The following is a 21,613-nucleotide window of genomic DNA, read 5'->3' as shown; positions in this document are numbered from 1 at the left end:
ATTGTGAATAATTTTTTCACTCACACAAAACAATTGTAAGGTTTACAAAATGAGCTTTACTGTGCAAAACAGCAAATGCACTCAGTTGTCAAGGCCACCATTAATGCTGAACTCTTAACAGCACATCACACTTGCACTACTCATGCGTACACTGTTGTGGCATGGTTGTTGTATGTTGTATGTTCTAAAAAATTTTAAGACAGTGTTCAATATTTTTTTACATACATAATACACAGGAAAATATATTGACAAGGGACAGTTAAGATTTGCAGCATTTTAAAAAGTTTGGGGCAGTGGCCATGCAGCCTCTCTTGGTCATTATATGCATTGCCCTTTTCTTTAGTCAGAACATAGCTTGAATATTTTACGTGTCCACTCCCCAAAAATTGTGCCATAACTAATAACAGAATGAATATAAGCAAAATATACTGACCTGATTTAGAAAATATTGAATATGGATGTAACAATTAGGAGGGCATAGCATACTATAGGGATTCTGTTATTAAATATTTTTACATGCGCTTCTCACTGTAATTGACAATCATCATGCATTCAAAGAAATGTTGTGCTTTTCACACGTTTTATGAATTCATTATTTACTTTATAATTATTATAATCTGTTTCTTTGTTTATGTAGAGGTTCATAGTGCTTGTTTTCTTTATGTTAAGTATGAGTTTATTGTTTGTTGCACACTTTTATACAGTGCTAAGTATTTCTTCAGCTTTCTCTCTTAGCACTTCTGGTGACTTGTATTTTAGAGTCATCTGCAAACAGTATTGTTTGCCCATGCATGATGCTTTGTGGGAAATTATTAACATAAAATGGGAACAGTACTGAACCAAGCACACTTCCCTGGGGTATGCATGTACATTTACTTAGGATCAGAAGTATGTTTTTAAGTATAGTAGAGCCAGCCGCTTGATATAGGTATAATTTCAGTCAGATATATTTCATTTTCTAGATATGTCTGGAACTACTTTTTCACGAACCCCTTTATTCCCAGTTTGTCTAGCTTATTTAACAGTATTTTGTGATCCTCTGTAGAGAATGCCCTAGTTAGGTCGACGAATGTATCTTTTGTATAGTTCCCTTTATGCAATCCTTCTACAACATGTTTTATTAGATATGTTCTTGCTGACAAAGTGCCTTTTCCTGATTGGAAACCAAACTGGCAACTGGAAAGGAGATAGTATTTATTTAAATAGTTCATAAGTCTATCTTTCACAATAATTACACAAGAAAAATGTTAAACAGTCATCTGCAAATTCTCTCCACCACCATGCATACCCTACACCAGTCAGGATATTTTATTTGTTGTCTGTGGCTCTCCCTCCTATCAATATACAAATGTTTGTGAGTACACAATTTATTTCCCCTATTTTTCCTCCATTGACTGGACTAACTTGTCCTCTGCCAATTTGTTTTTCATAGCAGTGAGTCTGTGTGCATCCACTGACGTGTCTGGCACTTAACTTCTTAGGATTGGCAAAAAACAGCTTCTGTGCCTCATCCATTGTCACACTTTTTGAGAAACAGTTCCTATTCAACCCATTATCACATGTCTTCATCACATGTAAAATTGACAAATTGTCATGCAAGCAGTCTTGGGGTGTCCATTACCATTTATGGCACCTGCCAGCAGGACATTTTTGTTATTTTTAAGTCATCATGTAAGATTATTTGCTCGGATCCCATGGAAATGGCACAATCAGTAATCCAATTGCATATGTAGCTGGTGTGCTGCCAAGGTTATTTTAATTTGTTGTCATATGATGCTTGGCCTTATTTGAACTAACACATTCACAAATGCAGATTCTGCACATTCTTGACATTATCACCACTAGTATCACCCAACTGGCAATGAGTTTCTGTGGGCGTCGCACCACACATGTGGGAAAAAAAGATCACTCACTGTTCTTATAATAAAAATTTCATTATTTGTAGTACCCATATTACTTATAACTCTTGCCACAGCACTGTATTTCTGCATGCTGTTAAGTGCTGCCACCTGTGTCACACATACGCAAGGAGTGCTTACATATTCTAAGCTAGACTGCATATTTTTGTCTGCCCGAAGTACCAGAGAGGGATGTCATAGAACTTGACTGCATCATGTAAATTACAAGGCACTGGACATTCATGCATTTTTCTAGAATGTAAATGTCAGAGACTTGCAGAATAGGCAGAAATCTGTGTTGCTAGTGTCCTCACAGCAAAATAGTAGAATATAAGAGGACAGTACAATAATCTTTACAAGATATCTGTCTCTGCTGAATTACATTTATCAGAAACCTATCTTATGTAAATTGATGTAAATTGTTATGTAAATTGTGTGTTGTGACCATCTAAACATTCTTGAAAGATTTCCATCATTACAAAAGACATTGAGTATCCATTGTGTCTGTATGCAGTACACTTTACTATAATGTAGTGTTTTGTTTCTCGGTCCACAGAGTTACGAGAGTTCTTGTGGCGTTTGAAGAACATATTTTATGTTTCTGTTGATTTTAAACATTCATATGATTTTGAGACAGAACAATCAAAGACCTTAAAAGAAGTAGCAGCTGAGATTACAGCAGAAGTTAAGGAACGAGCTGCTGTAATTTCCTCTATCTTTGATAAAATTAGCCTAGTGGCAAGTCTATTTTTTCTCATCATATTTTTCAGGTATGTCATGGGAAATTAAGCTGTAAGTGTACCCAAACATTATAATTTTGGCATATTGCAATTCCAATATTTGCTTCACTTGTTTTCTCTTTTGCTTTGCACAAATGAATCACTGTTTACCAACTGTGTTTTCTTTGGATCAAATTTATCACCTGACTTCAACTTTTTACAACAGTATGCTCTTCATGCAGGAAATTAACAGCATAATTTATACTCAAATGCAGGTCTACTGGTCATCACAACTTCCATGCTTTGAGTATATAACTACAACAATTACCTATTTACTCAATCATAGTCAATTTGAAATGTAGGTGGATACTAATCTATAAGCTAGTACCATGGTAATACAGGTACTTTCTTTTAATATTGTTTTCAACTGTGCAGTAATCCTCTTTTTTCTGAAACAAGAAAAAGGCCATTTCTAAAAGACTCTATTGCAGGATAATTGTACAACAGACTAAAACAGAACTGCATAAAATATATGTGACTTAATATGGGTTTTGGCATAAATTAACACTATATCTTTCCACAACCCTTTGTAACTTATTCATTTGTCTCATAATTTTAGAACAGTTTCTATCTCTTAGGTCATACACATAAAACATAGTGTCTTTACCATAAAGGGCTCCACCAACAGTTGGTGGTTGTGTGTGTGTGTGGTGGGCTTGCTTATGATTGTGAATTGTGTGTGTGTGTGTCTTTTACTGATGAAGGCTGTGGTCAAAAGCTTTATGTAAGTGTCTTTCAATTGTGGCTGTCTGCAACTTGATGTCTCTTCTTTACAGTAAGTGGCAGTCTGTCTTTTCCTACATTGTTAAAATGTATTTTCATAGGGCATGTGACATTGTAATAATTTTTTAAATTGTAATCTCTTCCTTTTTCATAAAAAAGATCATCCAAAAGTTAACAAGTCCTGTTCAGCCCATGAGGGGGGGGGGGATTACTCTGTTACAAAATACTTCTTTTTTCCAATTTATTTATGACTAGAGCAGTGAGACTCACCCATCCTATAAATTAGCAGCCCATTTCGAGGTATGTAAAATATGAAGAAAAGGGGGGAGGGGGGGGGGGTTGTAATGTGCATAAAAATTAAAAAATCAAGTTGAAATCTTTGTAGCTTCTGCTTAGATCAATAATTGGAAGTCCGTGCTTGCGGACTGCTGCTCATGGAAAAGTCATTTATAACTATTACTGTATATTAACCTTCACTGGGAAACTGATGAATATTCTGGAAAAAATTTGAGTCATTATTATGCCATGTGTAAGGGCTGTTCAATAGAGAATGATCATAATTGTTTTGGAAACATACCTTAACTCATCCTCATAATTTTGATGGTCCTTCTCAAAGTAGCCTCCCATGAATGCGATACATTTGTCACAGCATTTTTGCCAGTCTTCAAATACATGCTGGAAACCATTTTTTGAGAGGTCCTTCAAAATCGTCTCTGCAGCCTTCACCACTGCTTCTGATGATTGATAATGCCTCCCACAAAGGCATTTCTTCATGTTAGGGAATAGAAAAAAGTCACATGGAGCTAAATCCGGACTGTAGGGAGGGTGAGGGATGCACTCCACGTTGATTTTTACAAGATAATGAGCAACAACATTGGCAATATGTGGCCGTGCATTATCATGGTGCAGCATCCAGCCTGCTTCATGGAAATTTGGAATTTTGCACCTGAAATGGACTTGCAATGTTTTCATGGCATACCTGTAGTATTGCCCAGTTACTGATGTGTGTGCAGGTACAACATGCTGATAAACCATTCCATGAATATCAAAGAATGAGATGACCATAACTTTCCCAGCAGAAGCAAACACTTTTTTGGTGATGAAGGAGATTTCCACACTGAGCTTTGCTGTTTGCTCTCAGGATCAAAATGATCTAGCCAAGTTTCATCAGCAGTGATTACATTTGAAAGAAACTCCGGATCTTCCTCCAACATCAACTTTAACTGCATGCAGACCTGCACGCGAATGTCCTTTTGTTCAGGAATCAACGGTCTTGGAACCCATCACACACAAACACATGTCATGTGTAATTTTTCTATCACCAACATGTGGGTTGCATCCAATAAAATGTTCAGAATTTCAGAAAGTGATCCTCAGGTAATTCGTCGGTCCTCTCTCACAATGACAGCAGCGGTGTTGATGTTTTCTTCCATAAGAGCAGTAACTGGAGCAACGGGTCCACCTTCCTTTGCCGACCACTGTAGCCGAGCGGTTCTAGGTGCTTCAGTCCACAACCATGCAGCTGCTATGGTCGCAGGTTCGAATCCTGCCTTGGGCATGGATGTGTGTGATGTTCTTAGGTTATTTAGGTTTAAGTAGTTCTAAGTCTAGGGGACTGATGACCTCAGATGTTAAGTCCCATAGTGCTTAGAGCCATATGAACCATTTGAACCACCTTCCTTTGAAATTCATTGTGTCCCATCTTTAAAAATTTTAAACCATCTTCGAGCTGTGCTGTAGGGACAACAGACTTGCCATAGGCCTCCTGTAACATTGTATAGGCCTCAACTGATGATTTGTTGAGACAAAAGCAGAACTTCAAAGCCGCATATTGTTCCTCACGTGTTACCTCCATTGCAGCGGTAGGCGATACTGAACATGTCTGACCTTGCCTGCTGCTCACAGGTGGGAACAAGGAGTCACAACAAAGAAACTACTACAGCGTGTTTGTTGCACATTAAGCTAACAAAATACAATAAGATTAAATTTTAGCTTGAGAAATTATGAACATAAAACAAATTAAGATCATTCTTTATTGAACAGCCCTCGTAGAAGGCAAAAGAAAGTAAATTCACACCACATTTTGAATATATTCATTCTGATTTTCCTCAGCAGGGGGTGTTTTCATATCTACCTCCATCTTTGACTAGACTTATGATTGGGAGATGGTTATTACCATCATATTGTATACTTGATGGAGATTGTCTCTCTCATCTGGTTCTTTTTTATTCAATAATTTTATCAGCTTCTTCACTGCTAGGTCTAACACTTTTTCTCTTTCCATTTGTAGCTACCCTCAAAAGACTTGCAGAGTAGTTCTTCTTCACCTTGAGACTAGATCACAAAGATGTCAAGATAAATCTGTAGAAATCCAGGAGCATTTGAATTTCAAATTGAAACTTCCTGGCAGCTTAAAACTGTGTGCCAGACTGAGACTTGAACTCAGGACCTCTGCTTTTCATGGGCAAATGCTCTACTGACCGAGCTGCCCAAGCAAAACTCACAAACTGTCCTTGCAGCTTTACTTCTGCCAGTAGTTCGTCTCCTACCTTTCAAATACCACAGAAGCTCTCCTGTGAAACTTGCAAGACTAGCACTCCTGTAAGAAAGGATATTATAGGATATTGGGGAAACATGGCTTAGCTATATCCTGGCAGATGTTTCCAGAGTGAAATTTTCACTCTGCAGTGGAGTTCACACTGATGTGAAACATCTTGGCATTTTAAAATTGTGTGTCAGCCCAAGACTTTATAAGGCACTTGCTCATGAAAGGCAACGGTCCTGAGTTTGAGTCTCACTCTTGGCACAATTTTAATCTGCCAGTAAGTTTTATATCAGGGTAATTCCGCTGCAGAGTGAGAATTTCATTCTATAAATTCAAATTATTTGAAACTTCTGCTGTCCGAGCTGCTTAGTATTTTAAATTTGTGACTCAAATTTTTAAAGGAAAATTTATCATCCACTATACCAATAAAGACTATAATTGATCAAAATGGACCAATAAATAATGAGGATAGTGGTTTTATTAATTTTATGCTTGTTTTCTTGCATAATTTTTTTTTAAATTTTTGTCAAAGATTATATGTTTATTCTTTTGCCCTGTTGGAATGAAAAGTGCCTTTAACTAATATCTGTTGATATACTTTGTAGTTTCCATACTTATTTTGCTTTCTGCTTCTACATCTACATGTTTTCCAGATGCAATAAAATATTTTGATCCAATTTATTCATGACTTTTTATTTCTTACAGAGCAGTGTATTACTGGAGAAAGTATATGACCAATGATAAATATGACAACCGGTATATAACAAAGGAATTCTACAAACTGGATGAGAACCGTTCTAGGTTAGGTCATGAAACCATACTTCCATTAAAAAATCGTGAAAAGAGGAAATACATTACGGTAACTTTCATAAAAATTAAATTTTACTACAATATAGTTTAAAGATTTCTTGTGAGCTGCATAGACAGTCACTTTCTGTGAATGTGATTGATCATTCTTTCAGTTTGTTGAGTTAAAGAAAAAGGGAATAATACTAATCAATGCAGAAATAGTTCCTACACTGCTACAATAATGTTATCCTCCGTCTACACCTGTGAAGTCATAATGTGATGTAACAAGTAATTCCACCTCTGTATCGCCTTCAGGTGAAAGATGTTTGTGTAAAAATGTTTATGTAGTTATCATGCAGAGAACTTTACATTGTACACCTGCTGGCTTGCTGATTGTACAGAATTGAAGAAAAACACATGAGCAGAGAACATTACCTAGGTGTGACAGTGTCTTTACCTGCTGTAAAGGGGTCACTTATGGTTAGGCGTCATGGCTTCATGTTGTTTTGGAAGGCAGCAAACAAGAGGTGCTGCCTTCAATGAGAACACTCGTAAATAGTTGAACGAACCTGAAGAGAAGTGTCATTCTCTTCTGTTCTGTTGCGAGATTTGAATCGTTGATGTTGTTCTGATAAATAATGGATCTGTTCAACAAACATTGTAATTGTTATATAAGAGCAACAAAATACAGAGAGAAGAAGCAGCTTCATCATCTTGTAGTACATTGATGTAGATGTGAGGTCTCTTAGAGCCCTCGACCCTCTGTAACTGCAAAGGAAATCACATGGTACAGGGCATGGTATGCCATAGCAAGTCCACAGCTTCAGGAGCGTGTGAGAAGGCAACTGTAAGAAAATAATCAGGGTAAAAGTTATAATGAAGAGCATCAGTGTGAGACTTCATTAGTGAAGTAGTTGACTCTGTTACAACCCATAACTGGACCCATAACACTTCAGTAGTCAAATCTTGGCCAGTGTACAAACCTGAAAGCTGGATGCTAACCTAGTAAATGTCCAATACACAAAACCAGGTATATTTGTATACCTGCTGCCATATAGTCTTGCCATACAACTTACATGTAACAGGATCTGAGAGCTACTTCTTATTCCATTTGTAAGTCCCAACGTGGACACCAGAGTGAATGTGATTTCTCTCTCTTAATAGTCCTTCATTACAATTGGTTCATCAACAGCGTTGATGTTAGCCAATTTCAGGTAAAAAAAATAACATGAAAATTAAAAAATGTGCGCTGCAACTTGACTCTATACAATGTGTGCAAGCTTTAGCTGTTTCTTCAACATTTAATTTAAATGAATTTTGTTGAATTAATGTTCTTTCCAACTTATCCTATATTTCCAGTTCTCACATACTTTCTTTCTCTTCTATAGCCCCCTCTGTGCTTCATTCTTTGTTCTAAATTCAGCACCCTTCCATCCCCAAAAAAATCTCTCTCTCTCTCTCTCTCTCTCTCTTTTCCCTCCCCCCCCCCACCCCCCCCACCCCCCACCCCCGCCCCCGAATGAATTTCGGCCACACGCTGCTGCACCACCTAGGCTCTAGGCTTCCAAAGATAAGCAAGCAGGGCACACCTCTAAGACCCATAATGAGTTCAATAGGCGCATCAACATACCACCTTGCAAAACACTTGTCACTAGTTTCGAGTCCATGTGGCAAATGTGAACACAACATCAAGAACTCAGCTCAGTTTGCAGAAAGGCTACAGAGACTCAGATTGGCCAGCTCAGATCTCATGGTCAGTTTCGACATTGTGTCACTTTTCGCCAAAGTTCCACTCAAGGAGTCACTGGCACATATGGAAAAGAAATTTGGGCCCTCATTCACCAAATTTTCAATTTTGTGCTTGTGTCCACATATTTTCTTTTTGGTGGACATTGCTATGAACAGACTGATGGCGTGACTATGGATAGTCCCCTGTCACCTGTGGTGGCCGATATGTACGTGGAAGACTTTGAGGACAAGGTGCTGGATGCAGCACCATTAAAACCGACAGCCTTTTACAGATATGTTGATGATACGTTCATCATTTGGCCTCGTGGGAAAAATGAGATTCAAGTTTTCTTGCACCACCTGAACTCTCTCCACAGCAAAATTCAGTTCACCATGGAGATGGAGCAAAACTGTCAGCAGCCATTCTTGGATGTTCTGGTATGGAGAAAGCCAGATGGAACACTGAGACACACTGTCTATTAGAAGAAAATCCACATGAACCAGTACTTTTATGCCTCTAGCTGTCACCACCCCTCACAAAGGGAGGAAGATCTAAACATGCTGGTCCACAGAGCTCATGTGATCTCCCACAAAGAAAGTCTAAAACCAAAACTGAAACATCTCAGGAACATGTTCTGAAAAATGACTGTAATGACTGCCAAATTCAACACATCTTCAAGTAAAAGACAACACCAAAGCCAACACCTGATGAAGATCAGCCGAAAAAGATAGCCCTAAATCCAATGAGGGCAACATATCTGGAAAAGTTGGTAGAATTTTACAATGACAGAATATTAAATGTGTGTACTACCAACTGACAAAGACAAAATCCCTTTTAGGGATAGTAAAAGACAACTTTGTACTCTAGAAATATGGCGTGTATTACATACCATGCAAGTGCAGGAGTGCATATGTTGGACAAACCATTCGCACATTTGAAGAAAGGTGCATGGAACACAAATAGCACACTGACCTCAAGCAGCCCACAAATTCAGCAATTGTTGAACACTGCCTTGAAACAAACCACAGAAGTTAATATGAAGACACAATAATTCTGCACAAAACATCCCACTGTTGGGATAGTGTATACAAGGAGGCTATCAAAATCTGGGTACAAACTTCATCAATAAGGACAATCTCAACACTGAAAATTCTCCAGAAGCAGTGGAAAAGGAACACAGAGCATGGTGAATGTGGAGTGCAGACTGAGGACTGCCACTCAGCTCCCAAGCATGACCTATCCCCATCACAGTGGCTGGCACATCATGCAGTACATACACAGGGTCAATGGATGGAGGGAGGCGATTGGTATATACAGGGTGAACATCAATAAAACTGACAAACTGCAGGGATGGATTCCTAACTGGGAATGGAGGAAAAATGGAGGAAAAAAATTAATATGAACATGTGTCCATAAATGCATCATTGGCACGGTAGATGGTGCTGGTGAATGGCGGTACCTCTGTCCAAGCCCGCCTGGCTAGCCACGCGGTCTAACTCACTGCTTCCTGAGCAGAAAGGCATGCCAGTCCCTGGCACAAATCCGTCCCATGGAATAGTGTTGAGGTCCAGTGTGCCAGCCAGCCTTTGGATGTTTTTTAAGGCAGTTCTCCTTCTGCCTCGGCGAATGCGGGCTAGTTCCCCTTATTCCACATCAGTTACACTATGTCGGCGATTGCTGCATAAACACTGTCTTTCCATGTGCGTGTACACCATCATTACTCTACCACGCAAACGTCTGGGGTTACACTCGTCTCTTACAAGATGTTCCCGGGGGGGGGGGTTACGTTGTGGGGTGGCAGTAGGGTTGGTGGACTGCTGTGGCCTTCTGTGGGTTGTGAACCACTGAGGGCTACAGTGAGATGAAGCCTCTCTGTCATTTCTAGGTCCCAGGTTTAATACACACACACACAAACACACACACACACACACACACACACACACACACACACACACACACCTCTGACCAAGTGTCTATGTTCTTTGTGTGTTGCAGGCTATGTGATTGATGCAGCATACTGTAAGCAGCAGAATGGTCCAGTATTCAAGTTGGGAACAAGCCGAGATGGTGTAGTGTACAGTCAAGTAGATGGAAATGATCAAGAGGCAGCACAGCTCTACCAAAACTAGTACCATCACAGACACCAACCACATCACATAACATTTCAAACCCTTCTTAGGCAACTGTGTGATCATGGGTCCTTTCAGAAAGACAAACTTGCAGAGAGGCAGCAGACTTTGTGTACATCAAATTTGGAGACTTTGTGTACATCAAATTTGGAGGACCAGGTTCTACAGGATATTGAGACAAATCTTAGAACTTGCTCCAGGCAAGTGGCTGCCAACATAGTGTAAGCCAAAGTATGATTATGTGTATCCTGCATGACAATCACTACTTTCCCTACCACCTGCAATTCTGTGGAGGCCACTTTGAACATCTGTTGTAATATGGATGGAGTGCAGCTCTTTACTGTGTTCTGGGATGATTTGTTGTCATTGAACACACACTGTCCATTTCTGGACACATGTTCATAGGATTTTCCTTCCTCTATTTCCAGTCAGTAATCCATCTCTGCAGTTTCTCAGCTTTATTAATGTTCACCTACACATTTTCCCTTCTGGTCCAGAATGTCAGTCAGCAGGAGTTACCTGATGATAATGGCAAGTTACACTGTCAAAAATTCATTCTGCAATGATCAATCAGTCTGGCTGCAGGCCCAAGAGACTTTAAAGTTTTTGTATCATCCTTCTTTCTATTCTACTACGCTCACTTGATGAATGATGCACTTTGTGATTCCAAATCCTTGATCAAATTTATAGCTAACCCAGTGAGTGTTAATAGTGTGTTTCTGCCTTACTTTGGCACCTCATCTGCCTGATTTGTATTTTAAGATTAACTGCATTCTGTGAAATAATATAAGAGGGCCATTTATCATCCCTGTGAAGACTGGGATGGAACCTCTTACCTCAATATGTTGCAGTTGTGGTTGTTTCCACAACTAGCTGCTGATTTCATCTTAAAACAAGATAAGGCATCCCTTCATTGGAGCATCAGTGTTTCATAAATGACAAACTTTCATATTGCTGATTTGGGAAATGGTGAAAATGATCCGGTTCTGTTTCGTGGTGCCCCGCGTCGCCTGACCACTGCCCTGCGTCGCCTGACCTAACACCTTCTGATGGTTTCCTTTAATGGTACTTTAAGGACTTAATGTACACCCCCCCCCCACCCCTCTCAACCCCCAACATCCCCACTCCACCCAACCCCCCTGCCCCACTACAAGAACAATGAAACAGCTTAGAGAACGCATGTGTGACGACCACTGACAGGGGACTTCTGCATAAGGTATAGAACAAACTTGACTATTGCTTGGATGGGTGTCGTGTGACCAAAGGGGCAGTCATAGAAAGTTTGTAGAAAGCAAGATGTAGATTTGGTGAATTTACTGTTGTGGCTTGGCAAGACAGCCAAGCCACTAGGAGGAAGCCGAAAGGCACGCGTTTAAGCTCACGCAGGCTGGCGTGAGGTCTGGAACAGTTAAGGGAATTTATAGTAGCAAAGAACGTAAGTAACTACTGGAATACTTAACTTTAATTCATAATTGGTGAACATTGGTCTCACGGTACATGCATCACAAGATAAATAGCAAATGATAATGGCACCTTGCTAGGTCATAGCAAATGACGTAGCTGAAGTCTATGCTAACTATCGTCTCGGCAAATGAGAGCCTAATTTGTCAGTGAACCATCACTAGCAAAGTTGGCTGTACAACTGGGGCGAGTGCTAGGAAGTCTCTCTAGACCTGCTGTGTGGCGGCGCTCGGTCTACAATCACTGACAGTGACGACAGGCGGGTCCGACGTATACTAACGGACCGCGGCCGATTTAAAGGCTACCACCTAGCAAGTGTGGTGTCTGGCGGTGACACCACATTTACAGTTCTGTTCATGCATCTCTCATATTTGTACATGAAAAGTCAAGAACTTTGAAAATCAGAAATGAACAATTTATGGTAGCCTGTACAATGAAAAGAAACAGCTCAAAAACACACACACACACACACACACACACACACACACACACACACACACACAGAGAGAGAGAGAGAGAGAGAGAGAGAGAGAGAGAGAGAGAGAGAGAGAGAGAGAGAGAGAATATAAAAGTATGCTTTAAGAGAATAGGACAGGCAGTCGGCCATGGCCTTGATGAAGGAAACATCCCAGCATTTGCCAGAAGTGGCTTAGAAAAATAATTGAAAGCTTACATCAAGATTGACAGACAGAATGATCTCCATCCTCTCAATTGTGAGGTCAGCATCTTAACAACTGCATTTCCTCATTAGTTGGTCTCTATTGTTTAATGCTCTTTTATATAAACACAGATTTATTCTTCATCACTGCACACATAAAGGACCCCTACTGATGACTCGAGGTGTATGAACTCACTGTTATACCCCTTGCACTAACTCCATACTGTTTGGAAAACTAACTCTAGTCCATTTTGAAAACTGACTCCTGGCTGAGAAAGTCCATCTTCAACCCCTCTCCTCTGTCCACCTGCAAAACTGAGACAGCAGCAACTCATGATCAGTGAGAAAGTTGAACTCAAGAGATTGACAAGACATTGCTGTCATCCACTATACATCTTGGACATGATGTTCTTGCAAAAGTATTACACTAGTGTAATGTGTGATTTGATTTAGTTATCTCCTTTCATTATTAACCACTACCCTGAATCCTCTAAGTAACCTTTGACTGTGCAACTCACAAGAACTGTGTTCGCTGACCGAGTGGTTCTCCTCACATGCACAGAAAAGATGTATGAAATTCTGTGGCAAACATAACTTAATTCCCAAGAACACAACAGGAACAAATTTGAAAGTTAAAAACACATGGACACAAGAACGAAGACAGCCCCAAAAATGAAGAGGAAGTGCATGGAAAACAAGAAGAACAAGAAAATCAGTGCTAAGTAATAGTTCCAGTGGAGGATATATATAGTGACAATATTATGAATAAGGTAGATCTCTGCTCACCATATAGTGGAAAAGTTGAATCACAGATTGACTCAATAAATAGGCTGCTAAGTAAATAAGCTTTCACCCAAAAATCTTTCTGAAAGGAGCAATCTTGCAAGCTGAGATTGCTTCTCCCATCATGTGCAGTTACTCACACTCTGGTCTTGGCAGCCAGAGACAGTGGTCATGTGTGTGAGTTTCAATTTTAATCCCTAAACACCTTCTGCTTGTTAGGCCATCTATCAATGTATCACTTATGTGTGATCCAACAGAACAATATTCCCTCTTTATGCTAAAGTGGATACTGTTTTCCTAATGTTCATTTTAATTTAATGCACACTGCCCATCATAAACATCCTTGAGAGTTTCTTTGCTTTCTCTAAAAGGGGGTTCTGGTGTTTTATCAGTAACTACAATGTTGCTGTCATCAGCGAAGAGAACTTTTTCTCTGTGCCTTGTACTAACTGTAAAGTCATTGCTATATACACTCCTGGAAATTGAAATAAGAACACCGTGAATTCATTGTCCCAGGAAGGGGAAACTTTATTGACACATTCCTGGGGTCAGATACATCACATGATCACACTGACAGAATCACAGGCACATAGACACAGGCAACAGAGCATGCACAATGTCGGCACTAGTACAGTGTATATCCACCTTTCGCAGCAATGCAGGCTGCTATTCTCCCATGGAGACGATCGTAGAGATGCTGGATGTAGTCCTGTGGAACGGCTTGCCATGCCATTTCCACCTGGCGCCTCAGTTGGACCAGCGTTCGTGCTGGACGTGCAGACCGCGTGAGACGACGCTTCATCCAGTCCCAAACATGCTCAATGGGGGACAGATCCGGAGATCTTGCTGGCCAGGGTAGTTGACTTACACCTTCTAGAGCACGTTGGGTGGCATGGGATACATGCGGACGTGCATTGTCCTGTTGGAACAGCAAGTTCCCTTGCCGGTCTAGGAATGGTAGAACGATGGGTTCGATGATGGTTTGGATGTACCGTGCACTATTCAGTGTCCCCTCGACGATCACCAGTGGTGTACGGCCAGTGTAGGAGATCGCTCCCCACACCATGATGCCGGGTGTTGGCCCTGTGTGCCTCGGTCGTATGCAGTCCTGATTGTGGCGCTCACCTGCACGGCGCCAAACACGCATACGACCATCATTGGCACCAAGGCAGAAGCGACTCTCATTGCTGAAGACGACACGTCTCCATTTGTCCCTCCATTCACGCCTGTCGCGACACCACTGGAGGCGGGCTGCACGATGTTGGGCGTGAGCGGAAGACGGCCTAACGGTGTGCAGGACCATTGCCCAGCTTCATGGAGACGGTTGCGAATGGTCCTCGCCGATACCCTAGGAGCAACAGTGTCCCTAATTTGCTGGGAAGTGGCGGTGCGGTCCCCTACGGCACTGCGTAGGATCCTACGGTCTTGGCGTGCATCCGTGCGCCGCTGTGGTCCGGTCCCAGGTCGACGGGCACGTGCACCTTCCGCCGACCACTGGCGACAACATCGATGTACTGTGGAGACCTCACGCCCCACGTGTTGAGCAATTCGGCGGTACGTCCACCCGGCCTCCCGCATGCCCACTATACGCCCTCGCTCAAAGTCCGTCAACTGCACATACGGTTCACGTCCACACTGTCGCGGCATGCTACCAGTGTTAAAGACTGCGATGGAGCTCCGTATGCCACGGCAAACTGGCTGACACTGACGGCGGCGGTGCACAAATGCTGCGCAGCTAGCGCCATTCGACGGCCAACACCGCGGTTCCTGGTGTGTCCGCTGTGCCGTGCGTGTGATCATTGCTTGTACAGCCCTCTCGCAGTGTCAGGAGCAAGTATGGTGGGTCTGACACACCGGTGTCAATGTGTTCTTTTTTCCATTTGCAGGAGTGTATTACGAACAGATTTAGACCCAATACACTACTCTGCAGAACAACCATGTTTATAGGTTTCTTGTCCAACAATTGTTTCACTAGAAATTTATCATGAGCAGATGTGTGAACTATCTCTATCTTCTGCATCCTGTTTTCCAGGTAAGACTTGTTTGTGACTTCTTTTAGACCAAGTATCCTTTCTTCTTTAGAAGGACATTGGTATGTCCTCCAGGAAGGAAGTTCCAATCTTCTTCTTCTTTTTTATTTATTTTATTTTATTTTATTTTATTTATTTTTTTTTTTTTTTTTAGATTAGATTAGGTGACTCTCCATAAGGATACAGATTAGCTGGCTGTTTTTCAAGGAGTTCCTTGCGGGATTGAGGAGTGGTTATGTATGTAAAAAACAGTATTTCATTTGAGTCCATAGGCATATTACGGCACTGCACTGAACAGATATTTGAATGTTGTGCAGGGGCAGTTGAATTTAGTAAAACTAAACTTCCTATTGCTGTTGTTTATAGGTCCCCTAACTCTGACTTCAGAGCATTTCTGCTCAAGCTAGAGAGGATTCTTGACTCACTTTGTAGGCAGTACCAGAAATTAGTTATATGTGGTGACTTCAGTATAAATTTTGTGTATGATGGTGCAAGAAAAAGTATGTTGGTAGATCTCATAAATTCATATGATCTGATGAAGACTATGTTTTCCGAGGGTGCAGGGGAACAGTAGCAGAGCCGTAGACTATATTTTTATTCATTCTTCGTTACTGGATGGGCATTCTGTTAGTAAAAGGGTGAATGGCCTTTCAAACCATGATGCACAAATTTTAACACTGAAAGCTTTTAGTACTCAAACAGTCACATTTAATTACAGACTATATAGGAAAGTTAATCCAACAGCAATAGAGAGTTTTTTAACTGAGGCATTTGATTGTGTTGATTACAAAATATTGCTCCAGAAGTAGGACCTTTACAGAATATGGGGAGTAGCTCACAATTGGTTCACCTCTTATTTTAGCAACAAGCAGCAAAAGATCATTATTCACAATGTTGATAATGGCTGTGATGTGGTATCTGAGTGGGGTACTGTCAAGTGGCAGGTGCCCCAGGGATCAGTGTTGGGGCCGTTCCTGTTTCTTATTTAAATAAATGATACGCCCTCTAGTATTACAGGGAACTCTAAAATATTTCTGTTTGCTGATGATACTAGCTTGGTATTAAAGGATGTTGTATGCAACATTGGCTCGGTATCAAATAGTGCAGTACATGAACTCAGTTCATGGCTTGTAAAAAATAAACTAACATTAAATAACAGTAAGACTCAGTTTTTACAGTTTCTAACACACAATTCAACAAAACCTGACATTTTAATTTGACAGAATGGGCATATGATTAGTGAATCTGAACAGTTCAAATTTCTAGGTGTTCGGATAGATAGTAAGCTGTCATGGAAATCCCATGTTCAGGATCTTGTTCAAAGACTTAATACTGCCATTTTTACTATTTGAACGGTATCAAAAGTGAGTGATACTTCGACACGAAAATCAGTCTACTTTTCTTATTTTCATTCGCTTATGTCATATGGTATTATATTTTGGGGTAACTCTTCCCATCCTACAAGGATATTCTTGGCTCAGAAATGGGCAGTTCGGGCATTAAGTGGTGTGAGTTCATGAACCTCTTCTCGACCTCTGTTCACGAATCTGGGTAGTTTGACATTGGCCTCTCAATGTGTATAGTCCTTATTGTCATTTCTTGTTACCAATATTAGTTTATTCCCAAGAATAAGCAGCATTCATTTGGTTAATACTCGGCAGAAATGAAACCTGCATTTGGATTGGACTTCCTTAACTCTTGTGCAAAAAGGTGTGCAGTACACTGCTGCATCCATTTTCAATAAGCTGCCACTCGAATTCAAAAATCTTAGCAGTAATCCACGCGCTTTCAAATTTGAACTGAAGAGTTTCCTCATGGGTCACTCCTTCTATTCTGTCGAGGAGTTTCTTGAAAAAGTAAGCTGATTCTTATTGTATTGCTGATAGTGTTTACTTAAACTTATGGATTGATTTTTTTCAGGTTCATGAGCATTTATTTTTATCTGTTATTACTTTTATGTTGTAATCTCATATACTGATACGTTCCATGACCTTGGAGATTTGCTCCTCAATTTGGTCCTACGGAACTTGGCGTGTAAATAAAATAAAATAAAATAAATATGTATTAACAAGTACTGGTTCGTGTGGATTTTCTGCTAATAGACACTGTGTCTCAGCGTTCCATCTGGTTTTCTCCATACCAGAACATCCAAGAATGGCTGCTGACAGTTTTGCTCCATCTCCATGGTGAACTGAATTTCGTTGTGGAGGGAGTTCAGGTGGTGCAAGAAAAAGTATCAAGAACTGGTTTTAAATGATTACTCTAGGGATGTACTACAATCTCTCATGTATTGCTCACAGAGGGATCATGAGGATAAGATTAGAATCATTACTTCATGCACAAAGGCATTGAAGCAACCTTTCTTCCCACACTGCATATATAAATGGAACAGGAAGAAACCTTAATAACTGGTACAATGGGACATACTCTCTGCCATGCACCACACAGTAGTTTGAAGGGTATAGATGTAGATATAGATGTGAGTTGCAGATAAACAGGACAAAAAGACTGTCAGAAAATGAGCTTTCTGCCAACTTACCATACTGGATCAGACATTAAATTGTACACTATCAAGGAGAAGATTTTAAAACATTTGTTGAAATGTGCCTTAATTGTCATCTATCTGCCTCAGAATATGAGGGGATAATTTTTAGATTCCTAAAATAGACCAGGAAAATGTAAAGTCACAATTATTGTTCCAACTAATGTTACGTGGACAGTGCTGTGTGACATGGATACTGTAAGATTATTAATGAAGAGTTGACGGCCTAAGGCTCCTCAACAGAACTCTCCCACTCTGGAACAATTCTAGGAAATGCTTGCATAACCTTAATATGTTTTAAAGTGAATTACGAAATATTCAGTAGGTTTCAATTCATGGAGCACACTAGTTGTATAATTGATATCCGTATATTGGTGACAATTTCATCACCATATGAACTCTATGACAGTGAGCACTATCATCTATCTCCACTAGCACATCATCATGTGACAAGTTGCAGGATCTCATCCCAGCCATAAAAAAAAAAGATTCAAATAGCATAGACAGCCATTCATCTGCCTTTTCTAATACCTACATATGTCAGTCTGCCACCATGATATTAGGATATTCCTCAAATGAATCTGAAACTTATCTGTGCTCCACACACTCCCTAAATGTAAACGAGCTCATTGTCAGATATGACAGAAAATCACTTCTTAGAAATCAAAATGCGGTTACATTTGGTGTGCTTCCTTTCACTATCATCTTAAACCCAGTGTCTTTACCCATTAGTCTTGTTTTATTAAAGGGATACTGACCATGGCTTTTATGGGGGAAATCTAGTACCATAGAGTCAAATGTCCTGCTATGATTTGAATGGTTCCCTGCAATTGAGCTGCACTCTACTGCCCAACCAGGATGTTCACACATACAGTATCTGGAAGAAGTTGCAACTGTGTACAGAATGTTCATATATGAAAGTGAAGCAAAATGGAAAGGTTTACACGAAATTGCCCAACCATTTTAAAGAATGCAAAAATCAAGCATTCCATAGCAATGTAACTGGACATTTTAAACAAGTGCCGATACAGTCTAGATCAATTTTTGAAGCCATAAAGCATTGTGGTATAGTGACTTTGTAGTTGCTATTGATCCTTAAATTTAAATACTTGTAAGTATTTCTTGTTTTATTAGCACCAAAAGTACAATTTTTCTCTTGTGGGTGTATGCTGTAGAGTGGCAAATGTCAAGTACCTACTTAATGAAAAAAGTAAAGTTTTATTACTAACATTGTTAAGATAATATACTGTAAAATATTTGTAAAAATGTTTAATTGTCACTATTCTCTATTTTAAAAATGTATTCATATTGTCATCCAGAAGGATGGACCCATCATATCATACATACATAGAAAAAAAAGTTTTGCATCACTCCGGTTCCAAGAGCTTCTGAAGACAGACGTAGACTGTGGATATTGTATCACAAACACTGTTCAGAGATGTCACTGAAGCCACCCAAAGATGTAAACAACCATGCATGAGCAGCGCCTATTAGACGGAGGGGGTCCCACAGCCGATCAGTTCCAGTCATTCCGCTAGGAAGGAAGTACATGGCTCATGTTGTCTTTAGTTCAACCATGCCTAGATGGTCAATACTGCGGTTCGATTGTGTCCACATTGTTACTTTTTGCCAGGAAGGGCTCTCAACAAGGGAAGTGTCCAGATGTCTCGGAGTGAACCAAAGCGATGTTGTTCGGACATGGTGGAGATACAGAGAGACAGGAACTGTCGATGACATGCCTCGCTCAGGCTGCCCAAGAGCTGCTACTACAGTGGATGACTGCTACCTATGGATTATGTCTCAGTCCAGCACACAGTTTTAATCTGCCAGGAAGTTTCATATCAGCGCACACTCCGCTGCAGAGTGAAATCTCATTCTGGAAACATCCCCCAGGCTGTGGCTAAGCCATGTCTCCGCAGTATCCTTTCTTTCAGGAGTGCTAGTTCTGCAAGGTTCGCAGGAGAGCTTCTGTAAAGTTTGGAAGGTAGGAAACGAGATACTGGCAGAAGTAAATCTGTGAGGACAGGGCGTGAGTCATGCTTGGGTAGCTCAGTTGGTAGAGCAGTTGCCCGCGAAAGGCAAAGGTCCGGAGTTCGGGTCTTGGTCCGGCACACAGTTTTAATCTGCCAGGAAGTTTCATATCAGTGCACACTCCGCTGCAGAGTGAAAATCTCATTCAAGGTGGAGGTTCCCTGCTGTTTTGGGATGGCATTATGTTGGGCCAACGTGCTCCGCTGGTGGTCACGAAAGGCGCCATAACGGCTGTACAATACTTGAATGCCAGCCTCCAACCGAACATGCTACCATATTGGCAGCATATAGGTGAGGTGTTCATCTTCATGGACGACAATTTGTGCCCCCATTTTGCGCATTTTGTGAATAGCTTCCTTTAGGATAACAAAATTGCCAGCATGTTCTCCAGACGTGAACCCTATTGAACATGCCTGGGATAGATTGAAAAGAGGTGTTTATGGATGACGTGAGCCACCAACCTCTCTGAGGGATCTATGCCATTTCGCCATTGAGGAGTGGGACAATCTGGACCAACAGTGCCTTGATGAACTTGTGGATAGTATGCCACGACGAATACAGGCATACATCAATGCAAGAGGACGTGCTACTAGGTATTAGAGGTACTGGTGTGTACAGCATTCTGGACCACCACCTCTGAAGGTCTCACTGTATGGTGGTACAACATGCAATGTGTGGTTTTCATGAGCAATAAAAAGGGCAGAAATGATGTTTATGTTGATCTATATTTCAATTTTCTGTTCAGGTTCCAGAACTCTCGGAACCAAGGTGATGCAAAATTTTGTTTGATGTGTGTCTCATGGATAACATGATTTGTCCTGTATCTCCTGCACTTCATGTACAGAAAAATATTTAAAAAAGACCGATAACATACAATACTTTGCCATATTATACTGATCATTCTGATTGACTCTGTGAGCAAATGATAATGTTCATTTCTGACTGTAGTTTTTTAAGGAGAACCTTATATTGACCTTCTCTGATTACTTTCCATTGCCGGCATAAAAGAAATCAGTAACACAGTACCCAGTACTAATATTCTCCTACTTCCTACCCTCAGCTTTGGCACCCATTGTCCTCACGACCATGTCCTAACATATTTTACAGGTTGAAAAAGTCTGAGATTGGGTGCTGCTGATGTTAGATTCCAGAGATGGTCAATATTTGTGACAATGGTTGTCACTGAAGGAGGGGGGGGGGGGGGGGGGGGGGACATAGAGAGAGCACAAAAAGAAATAGCAAAACAGCATTAATTATAAGAAGTAACATCAGAATACTGTAAGTTGTGCATTGTTACAGATGGTTACTCTACGTCTGAGTGGCAGCGAGAAGCTGAGGCTTACTCGATCTGTATCATTTGTGATTCACATAACGATAAAAATATTAATATTAATGGCTTATGATTATTGTCTATATTGGATTCTTGACAAGATCCATCAACATGGTCGATTCACTTCTAAGATTCAAGGTAGGTTAAGTTCCTTTAATTTAACTAGGTTGTATGAAATATCAGCAG

General features: G+C 40.5%; 1 protein-coding gene across 1 annotated transcript in view; it reads left to right on the top strand.

Annotated features, from left to right (window-relative positions):
- The window catches only part of LOC126125300 (DC-STAMP domain-containing protein 2), a 288,281-nt gene that overhangs the window by 138,588 nt on the left and 128,080 nt on the right, over positions 1–21,613 (top strand). Inside the window, exons 8-10 of the mRNA XM_049915133.1 lie at positions 2,455–2,668; positions 6,651–6,804; positions 21,397–21,565. Of these exons, the coding sequence (XP_049771090.1) occupies positions 2,455–2,668; positions 6,651–6,804; positions 21,397–21,565 (537 nt within the window). The remainder of the gene's footprint in view (positions 1–2,454; positions 2,669–6,650; positions 6,805–21,396; positions 21,566–21,613) is intronic.

Source organism: Schistocerca cancellata, chromosome 1, assembly GCF_023864275.1.
Source record: "Schistocerca cancellata isolate TAMUIC-IGC-003103 chromosome 1, iqSchCanc2.1, whole genome shotgun sequence".
NCBI classification, from domain to species: Eukaryota; Metazoa; Arthropoda; class Insecta; order Orthoptera; family Acrididae; genus Schistocerca; species Schistocerca cancellata.
Note: the sequence above shows the minus strand (reverse complement) of the source record. Positions and strands in the feature narration are given on the sequence as shown.